This window comes from Trachemys scripta, chromosome 2 (genome assembly GCF_013100865.1).
Source record: "Trachemys scripta elegans isolate TJP31775 chromosome 2, CAS_Tse_1.0, whole genome shotgun sequence".
Lineage (NCBI taxonomy): Eukaryota > Metazoa > Chordata > Testudines > Emydidae > Trachemys > Trachemys scripta.
Genome location: NC_048299.1, coordinates 84,199,354 through 84,210,187, shown reverse-complemented (window position 1 = coordinate 84,210,187; position 10,834 = coordinate 84,199,354). Strand labels below are relative to the sequence as shown.

The following is a 10,834-nucleotide window of genomic DNA, read 5'->3' as shown; positions in this document are numbered from 1 at the left end:
ACTTCTTCGGATGCATCCGAAGAAGTGGGCTGTAGTCCACGAAAGCTTATGCTCTAATAAATTTGTTAGGCTCTAAGGTGCCACAAGTACTCCTGTTCTTTTCATCTGCTATGAAGGCCTACAGAGCAAGAAAAAATAGATCCTATCAGAACAAGTAATTAAGCTCCAAATGAAAGGATATTTTTTTCCTCATCACCACTGTTTTGCTAAGACACTGTGTAGAGGCAGAAAACCACAAAGCGCAGGCCATGAAACATGAGGCCTCACTGAAAACCAATTCCTGTTGTCTGATCAAAGCAAGATAAGCTCTGTACCATGAGCTCAGTCAAATTTATGAAACATGTTACTTCCTACACTAAGCCACAAGCTTGCTGCTTTTCTCTGCTGGTTTACAAAATCTGACCAATGTAAAAACCTTTTTAAAAAAAAATCACAATATCTGTAATTAAAGGCTATGGACTCTAACTAATAAAAGTTGTTGATCTTCAAAATACTGTTTGTTCTTTTTTGGGGGCTCATACAGTATCTGTATTCTTAAAATATTTAACTACTTTCTATGCTATTTCCCTGTTATTGGTGAAAAGGAAATGTACGTCATAACACACATTTATCTGCTACTTCTGGATTCTCTCTGCCCAGGTTCTGTAACAGTTGGACGGGTTGTAGTGAAACTATCAGGGCTACATTTTTAAGCACAGGTTCCTGCACCAGTTGAAACAAAGGGAATTTTACAGTTGACTTTAATGGGAGCAGAAGCGTGTCCATAAGTTGCATTTACAGTTTGCACCCACAAAACTCTCAAATGATTGTGGGATTAAGCACCTATAAGAAATTACTCTTTTCACTGGTGCAAGTGAAATGCCTACAAATTTGTGGGTTGATCCAATGCCCATGGAAGTCTTACCTTTGTCTTCAGTGGGAACAGAATTAGGCTTTTTCTGGCCACATCCTAGCTGCTCAAATTGACATAGAAAACATTTCTATAGAAAATTTTTTATTTTCTATGCAGTTGGTTGAAAATTTTTTCTATTGGAAAATAAAATTTCCTAGAAATTAAAACATTTTGCCAAAAAGTATCAAATTCAATTAAGTTTTCAATGGAAAGGCTTCTGAGGTCCCAGGTAGAGTCTCTGATCCTTTCCGGAGATAAGAGACACACAAATCAAAACCTGACCTTTACAATTTGAAAACAGACTTTTCAACAAAACTGCATTTTGCAAAAACTTTTGAAAGATTCTGTTTTCATTCAGTGAGGAACAAAAACAAAATTTCAAAACCTTGAAATTCTTCATATAACAGGACTATCATTCCCCAAACATCTCCGGTGTTCTACACGTTTCATTTCATAATTCTGTATTTCCAATGTAAATAATTTACAGTACTAAAGAGTGAGAACAACAGGTTTGTGTGGGAGGGAGGTAAATTTGGGTCTGTAATAAGAGCAGCAGATCGGGTATAAGCCAACATGAAAATAACTTTGTTTCATTCTCCAAACAGTTTGGTCTTGAGGGCAGATATATAACTAGACATATTCTAGCTGGTGAGCAATTCTAGTTCTAATGACAGATGAAGTGTAACTTTATGTCACAGAATTATATGGGACACAAGCTGCCTTTGAAATTTTCTTATGAATAATAATTATTTATATAGCATTTTTTTTATCCAAGGATTCTTGCAGTCCTCTGTCTTTCCAAAACTGATTTCCAAACTATACATATGAGTCAATTCAATCACCACCAGTGGGTAATGCAGCTGCCATATGAGAAGCCACAGCAACACTATTTTGTTTTATAAATAGTAATGCTACTATGTTTCCTATGGTACACAGATTGCCACTACATTTACACAGCCATGCAGGATTTCCTCTCTAGCTGCATCTCTTAAGGAAGGCACCAGTCTATTCTGCTCTAAGAACAGACTTTTGTTTATTCCTTCCTCCAAACTTTTGTTTGATTTTCATGAGACAGCCTATTTTTTTTCCAAACACCTTTTCTGATACACAAGCAAAAGCAAATATTCTCCATGATTTTAGATCAGTTTCCATTACTTATCAGGCTCTATTTAGAACGTATCATTATATTTGCTGAACAGACACCTGAGTGCCTAGCACTAAGCTAGCTCCCAAACAGTAGCCTGAGAGAGAAGACAATCTTGATATTAAATCCAGCCTACATGGTCAGAAGGATTTGCTGATTCAACACACGCTGATCATGGCTCATATACTGGGACAGGTGCATGAAAGCTCCAATGTCTGCAACATATGCTAGACAGCATTTTCATATGGATTCATGCACTCTTTTTTCAATGGGATTCCTAGACATGTTGTCTTTAGGTTTGCTCCGTGGAGACAGGCATATTCCCAAATTCCTCATGACTCAGTGCATCAATCTACGACCAGATAGCCAGGTATCACACCAGAACCTGAAGCCAGTTCAAGTATGTCAAACAAGATGTGTGTTCCCATTCATCATCCTGCTACTCTGGCGACTGCAGTTTTATCTTAAAGGGCCAGAGTGTTCTTTTCCTCATATATAGTCAGGGGGACATAGATTCATAGATTTTAAGGCCAGAAAGGGCCATTGTGGTCATCTTGTTTGACCACCTGCATAATAGAGGCTGGAGAATTTCACCCAGCACATAACGGGGACACAGATGCACTTTAAGTTCTAAATGAGCAGGTACACAGAGGCTCAATGAAAGCACAAGACTTACTACCTAAACTTGATGGAAAAGACATTCTCTGGTGAGAAAACAGATTTCATTGTATTCCTTTGAAACCTCTCATACTGTGTATGATCTATGACTACTATTTTCAATACTAAATAATGTATTTTTAAAAATATATCAGAAGAAATGTTCTCTCTCTGTTGGAACTAGTCCACATATAAAAGTTATTGGAGTTTAGATTCAATATAACTATTACAGTGGGTCTGTAATCTGCTTTTTAAATTATTACATTTTTAGTGCTGGTTGGTTGGCATGCATGGCCAGTTTCTTATTGCTATCCAAAAGGCTGTAGCCATAAAAATAAATTCGACTGCAAAATATTTTATTCCTGTTCTCCTTAGGGTTGCATGTTGTGCTACTAGGATTGCCAAAGTATTTATATGGTATGAATACTATCAGCCCATCAGTTTTTAAATGCAACCCTTTTCCAGATTTTGCAGTCTCCAGTCAGTCAGTCACTCACTAACACAGCAATTCTAAGACGGTGATGCGGAGACCGTTCCCATCCAAGATGTTAAAAGGTCATGTTTTTGTTTCTTTAGTTTAAGGAAAATAGATTTGAAGTGGGGTCATGTATGTAGAGAGGAGATACTTAGACGAGCCCAGCAAATTGCAGTCCTGTACCAATTGAGAAGATGATGATGGCAGTGGTGGAGTCATATCAAACATGCAGAAGAAAGTATGCTTTTACAGAAGCTTTCTAGAACTGCGGTCAAAGGAAGTAGAGCACAAGGCCGACCACCAATGAGGTTGGAAATTGCAATTTTGAGGAAGTGCAGGCAGCCCCCTCCATGACTGATTCATCCAGGCCACAACTTATAAAGGCCCTCTGAAGTGACACTAACTGCACAGGCTGTGTTAAATTACTCTGGGAGCTAGAAAGCTGCAAGGGCGGGGGGGGGGGAGAAAAGAGAGGAATCTGTCTATGATCCGTAGCCTCAGAAAGAATCTCCTTTCTATTTAGTACAACTGAATGTCTCTTCTCTGCCTCAACATAAAGGACTTTACCCAGGCCCTCAAGACATGTTTCTGAGGATGTTCTAAATTAACCTTTTAGTTTATTTCAGGAATTAGTGAACCAGTACATATGAATGCCACCAGGCTCCACAAAGGATATTGCCCGTGCCCAGACATGAAATCAAACCCAAAACTTTTTGAAATGGTTGGAGTTTTTCCATAGTTTATCATTTTCAAGCACTCCCCCTGCACCGCCGAGTCCCATCCCCAGTGGAGGACCTTGATATATGCAGTAGCATCATTTCCAGGTGTACCGCACACCTGACCCACATGCAAAAGAGCAGTAAAAGTAGAACATGCCAGAAACCCAGCATCATTTCCCGCATAAGGCTATGTCTACACTTACGAGTAGATCGGGACTTCTGTGATTGATGCAGCCGTGTCGATTTAGCGAGTCTAGTGAAGACCCACTAAAAATATAGATTTTTTTGTTACAAAAACAAAACAATGTAAAACTTCAGGGCCTACAAGTCCACTCAGTCCTACTTCTTATTCAGCCAATTGCTAAGACAAACAAGCTTGTTTACATTTGCAGGAGATAATGCTGCCCTCTTCTTATTTACGTCACCAGAAAATGAGAACAAGCATTTGCATGGCACTTTTGTAGCCAGTACAGCATGGTATTTACATGCCAGATATGCTAAACATTCGTATCTGCTTCGCCTTTGTGCTTTGGCCACCATTCCAGAGGACATGCTTCCATGCTGATGATGCTTGTTAAAAAAATTTATGCGTTAATTAAATTTGTGACTGAACTCCTTGGGGAAGAACTGTACGTACCCTGCTCTGTTTTACCTGCATTCTGCCATATATTTCATGTTATAGCAGTCTCGGAAAATGACCAAGCACATGTTGTTCATTTTAGGAACACTTTCAGAGCAGATTTGATAAAACACAAAGAAGATACCAATGTGAGATTTCTAAAGATAGCTACAGCACTCGACCCAAGGTTTAATAATCTGAAGTGGCTTCCAAAATCTGAGAGGGACGAGGTATGGGGCATGCTTAGAGAAGTCTTAAAAGAGCAACACTCTGATGTGGAAACTACAGAACCCAAACCATCAAAAAAGAAAATCAACCTTCTGCTGGTGGCATCTGACTCAGATAATGAAAGTGAACATGCATTGGTCCATACTGCTTTGGATTGTTATCGAGCAGAACCCATCATCAGCATGGACACATGTGCCCTGGAATGGTGGTTGAAGCACGAAGGGACATATGAATCTTTAGTGCATCTGGCACATAAATATCTTGCAATGCTGGCTATACCCGTGCCATACGAACGCCTGTTCTCACTTTCAGGTGACACTGTAAACAAGAAGCGGGCAGCATTACCTCCTACAAATGTAAACAAACTTATTTGTCTGAACGATTGGCTGAACAAGATGTAGGACTGAGTGGACTTGCAGGATCTAAAATTTTACATTGTTTTATTTTTGAATGCAGTTATTTTTGTACATTTGTATATTTGTAAGTTCAACTTTCATGATAAAGAGATTGCGCTACAGTACTTGTATTAGGTGAATTGAAAAATACTATTTCTTTTTTGTTTGTTTTTTTACAGTGCAAATACTTGTAATCAAAAATAAATATAAAATGAGCATTGTAAACTTTGTGGTCTGTGTTGTAATTGAAATCAATATATTTTAAAATGTAGAAAACATCCAAAAATATTTAAATAAATGGTATTCTATTATTGTTTAACAGTGCAATTAATAGCAATTAATTTTTTTAAATACTTAACATCCCTAGCTTGGTGGTATTTGATTTTTTTCAGTAAATGTCAGCAAACATCAATTGTACTGTACATGCATACAAATCAATGAAAATATATTTCCATTGATAATCAAAAATTCACAGATAAATCAAACTCTAAATTTGCCTAACAAAAATTACTTAGTATATTTTGACATGCAATGTTAACCTTTGAATTCTGCTAAGCCTAAATATTGAACAAGGGAAGATAATCTGTACCCAAAGCATCTTAGTCAATAAAAAGCTACAAAGAAATTCAGAGCAGACCTGCTATTTTTGTTTCTTGTTATCTAGTTCAATATGCTTGCTAAGTGTATGCCATCCAGGGGTACATTTCCAAAGCACTGGATAACGTTTTTACTATGTAGTTCTCACTGGGTCAAATTCATTCCTTGTGTAACCCCAGAACAGAGTTGCTGTGCGGTACCTAACGTTATAATGGTGATCACTGCAATTAATTCTCATGATGGTAACCTAATCTTTGAGAGTTAGATGTTCTGCTTAGAAAATTTGCATTATATGATGCAATACAAAACAATGTACTGTAAAGCATATTGCACTGTGTATACCTGATGACTCTGAAGTGCTGAGGTAACTGAAAAGCATATAAACCAGAAAAATTTACAATGAGAAACTAATGGACTTCCACTTACATCAATTTTTTACATTGATGAAACTGTATAGGCATCAATGGAGCAATTTTTCCAGTGTACGTGATAACAGAATCAGGTCCAATATATTTGTCTAGTACAAAAATGTAATGATCCTGTAAATACTTCAATTCATTCTGGTGTATAAGCACTGGAAATGACTGAAGGTTTGTAACAACTTCTGTTACATAGACAGATAGAATTACAAAAAAAATGCTTATATACACAATCTTTCAGCATATGGCATTGCATGTATGAGAAATTAGTCGTACTATACAGGATAGGCATCTTTCCCAACCTATCCAAACCAGAATCCAGAGTAGCCTTTTTATTTTAAACAGGCAATAATAATACATATTCTAATTTCTTTAGATTGAAGAATGTTATAGGTGTTTTCTAAAAACAGAAACAGACAGTCTCGGAGATTAAAAACAACAGCAAATCAACAGAATATGTTATCTATTTGAAGACATCTTGTATATTTCAAATAGTAACTCAGAGATGAACTAAAATGAAGAACTGAGTGGTTTGATCAGCACTTGCTGTATCAATGTTGTATTGTATTAGAAAACCCTACACTCATTCTACAGTCATGATTTTTATTTTGTTTAGGTGAAATCAACAGCTTATTTTTCAAATAAAAAAATCAGGTTTAAATCTAAACAGCTGAAAGAGCTAGCAGTCCCCCAAACACTACTAACTATATTGCTTACTGCCATGACTTCAGAGGATTAACTCATAGCAAGTGAGTGTTTTCAGGATTTGTCCCCTAGTTTTCTGGATTATCTCTGGTCTGAAGAATAGGGGAAAAAAACAGTTCTCCAGTTTTGCTCCAGTGTGCATTTTGTACAGCTCTAACATTCTGTATAAGGTAACAAGTCCAGGTTTGGGGAGTGAGGGGGAGAAAGGCAAATTGCAAGCTTGGAATCCATAGCTTGAGAACCCAATCCAACTCCCAGTTAGTCAATGGAAAGACTCCTGTTTACTTCAATGGGAGCTGGAGCTGGTCATAGTTTCTCAAAGTTTGCTTTTAGGGTTTTGGTTCAGGCCCATCTGTAGTTACAACTATAAAACACTGTAGAGTTGTGCAAAATGCATTTATATCTGCTGACTTTACTGTTTTTGACGTATTCTTTCCTGGCCTGAAAGCTACAGATTTCACAGACAGCATCTGCATCAAACAGCAAAACACCTGAAACATGGTTAAATATTTCAGATCAGCATTTCACTCCCTAAAAGCGTGCTAAAAATGATAGGGAAAAGGAAACAGAAGTGATACATAAGGTTCACCTTTAACCTGAAAAAATCCAGAAATGAAATTAGCACATCCTGACCAAGCAATATAATATGCCTCTTTCTTGGATCATAAGTCAAATGAGACAAAACAAAAACTTCACATAGTGCCACTTGGCAAGTTTTATCATGTGAGATGAAAAGTGAAGCTAAAAGGAAAAACTATCTAAATATTGACAAAATGATTGTGAAACTGACAAATGAAGACAAATAATTCCGCAGAGACTATGAATTTATGAAATTAGAGGGGAGTAGGATAAAATTTAATACCACAAAGGATTTTATGACAATATTTTGAGATTTTTTCACATTTTTATTAAGGAAAATGGAGAAGCTTCATGCAGCTTTACTTTGTCATCACCTTCTTTGAGAGGCAGCACGGTCTAGTGGAGATGGCATTGGACAGAAAACTTATGCTTTGACACTGACCTACTGTGGGACTTAGAACAAGTCACTTATATTTCTGTGCTTCTAATTCCCCTTCCCCTCCTTTGTCTGTTCAGATTGTAAGCTCTCTCGAGCAGTGACTGTCCTGTGCATGCATAATACCTAGCATAACAGGGCCTGATATCAGTCTCTCTAGGTACTATCATAATATCATTAATAATAATCAGCATGTCATGAAAGAAGTTGCATGTATAAGGTGAGGATCTCTATTTTGGGTTTTCGCTGTGCCCTTAATTAAAATCAATTATATACTAGTATGTAGAAGTAAGAACATGACAAAAGTTTAATTCACTCACCTAGACAGCAATAATTTACCCTGAAGTTTCAAATCAGCGGCACAATCATCTGATTGACAATTCCTCTCAAAAACAGTCTGTGAAAAACAGAGGAGAAAGCTGTTATAGTGGGGGACTTTGGTATAATCAGACTCCTCTTCCCAAAGCAATGTGTTTCAGTAAAATTAAGAACATTTGAAGGTCATGATACAAAGTACTGAGGAGCAAAGTTCAAGCAAGTCAGAGGCAGTCAAATCTTCTCTTTATCTAGACCTTTTAGACTCTGTCAGACTGAACTGGAAAGCTCACCAGAAACAGACTCTCATGTCTTTTCTTCACTGCATTCCTGTTTCTGGTCAGGCTATAATGACCTCCTACCCCATATTTTTGGCACTCCTGTTTCTGGTTCCAAATAGTATGAATGAAAAAAAAAAAGATGTATGTGGGAAATAATTGAACTAAACTCTTTCATAACCCTGGAAAAGACTTGCGTCTGTGTAGAGTTTGAGGTACCAGGACATATGCATCAAACCTCTTCACTCATCTATAAACAAAGTAAAATTTTACCCCTTTGTCATCATGTTGTTTATACTAGGAAAATACGCCATTCCTTTAAGCAAAGCATGCAATTCTGACTTTCAAATTACTGAGCATTAAAATAATCCCAGAATAACAGAACTACAGTCAAACCTCTTGAACGTTTGTAAAACCCACTGGGAGCTGACAATGCAGTTATCAAATTAAATGGATCAGTGAAATGAAGAGAGGAAAAAGGCCAAGATTCTACAGCACTGTGCATGGGCACACAAAGCTTCAGTGGCAATGGGGATGACACTTTTCCACGACGTAATGGCAGAGGAGGCAGGCAGGAGAGGGTACCTGCTTAAGAATGCCACATTCCCCTAAGTGTGGCCAAGTACTGCCTGTTGGCAATTCTCCACATCTAAATGTGGAAGACAGTGGTGGGTGTGTTGTGGATATGATAGGAACATGTCCACAGTGTCCGACAACAGCATGGATCCACTGAGCCTGTATCCTGTTAAAGAGATTGGGAGAACATGATGACTATTTCTCCCATTGCTTGGAACAGAGAGCACTGCCCAATTGCACAGATGACCAGGCCATTTGGGGGAAAGGATTCCATCTCCCTGCACTTTACAAATCTCTCAACCTGCCAACCACTTAAAGACAAAGACCCAAAAAGAGGGACTCAAAAAATTATTCATGCAGGACACTTAAAATGCTGTGGATTCTTTCCGTTAGCGTAAACAATATTTTCTGGTACCTCAATCCCATGATATATTATTTCTGAAGTAAATAATTTTCAACAACAAATGTAAGGGTACATAGGATCTGTGTGTAAAGTACAGAATTATGGGACTAAGATGAGCTGTGTCCCTCAAAATGAGGTACAGTTGACAGGCATGTCCCTCTTATCCTCAGAGAAAAACCATTTTCCATGGGTTTTGTTCCTCTGCTCAGAATTTGGCCCTAACTGCTGATATGTCTAAGTACATTAAAGGCAGTTTGAGCTCTCAAGGAAAAAGGAGCATTAACTATAAAAATCATCTCACCCTACAGTTTATTTTTTGTATATTGTATCTCTGTAAAATTCAGTAACTTATCAAAAACACAGCATGTCCAAAGATATCAAGTGTATTTTAAAAATATAGCATTTTAAGTGAATTCAAGGAACTGGGTAACAATCCTGGACTTTTGTTATTACATCTATTGGCTTGGCTCTTCAAGTCAAAAGAGCAGATACTAAGTTTCCTACAATTATTGATCAGATAAATGGTTGCCCATCTAAACCATTCAAACCTAAAACGTATCAGATGCTTAACTACCTTGCAAACATTAATAACATTTTCTTATGCCAGAGAAACTCAAGCCAGCAGGAGTTAAATGCCAGACGCACTTCACAGGTATTGTAGTACTGAGGAGGGAGAAGGAAAGATGGTCCAAGCTCCCCAACATAGAACTGTGCAGAAGTGACACCCCCCCTTTCCCTTGGGGGGTGGGGACACTAAGACCTATGCAGCACCTTCCCTGAAAGTCACGATGGATTGGGAGGGAAAAGTTTCCAGTGAGAAACCAGCCATGTGAGTCAGGAACATTTCCAAGCTGAAACAGACAGAAGCAGTCTCGTCAGGTTGCGGTTGCTGAGGATCTGGTGGCTTCTGTGGAAATCTCACTGAAATTGACACGTTCCCACATAATGTATCAATTTCAACAAACTGGCATTTCCTAGCAGAAAAACACTCCACCGGAAAATTTCCAACCAGTTCTAGTATTTCTCCTCATAACACCCCTCTGAGGTAGGGCAGTGCAGTTATCTCCATTTTACAGATGGGGAACTGAGGCAAAGAGTGATTTGCACCCAAGGCCTCACAGGAAGTCTGTGGAGGAGCAGGGAAATGAGCCCAGCTTTCCCAAGTCCCAGACTAGTGCCCTAACCAAACTCCATGTCATTTTCAAAAAACAGAATAAGTACTTAACCTTGGAGTCCTGACCAATATTCCAGTTCATATAAGCAGTGTGCAGTAGTTAGGGATGAATAGGGTTACCATATTTCAACAAGCAAAAAAGAGGACGGGAGGAGCCCCGCCCTAGCCCCGCCCCTGCCCCTCCCACTTCCCGCCCCCCCAGAACCCCCAACCCTCCCCCCGT

At 38.4% G+C, this 10,834-nt stretch overlaps 1 protein-coding gene across 1 annotated transcript in view; it reads right to left on the bottom strand.

The window, feature by feature from the left end:
* ITGA9 (integrin subunit alpha 9) overlaps nucleotides 1-10,834 on the bottom strand; it is a 305,446-nt gene that overhangs the window by 120,076 nt on the left and 174,536 nt on the right. Inside the window, exon 17 of the mRNA XM_034759490.1 lies at nucleotides 8,186-8,262. Within this exon, the coding sequence (XP_034615381.1) occupies nucleotides 8,186-8,262 (77 nt within the window). The remainder of the gene's footprint in view (nucleotides 1-8,185; nucleotides 8,263-10,834) is intronic.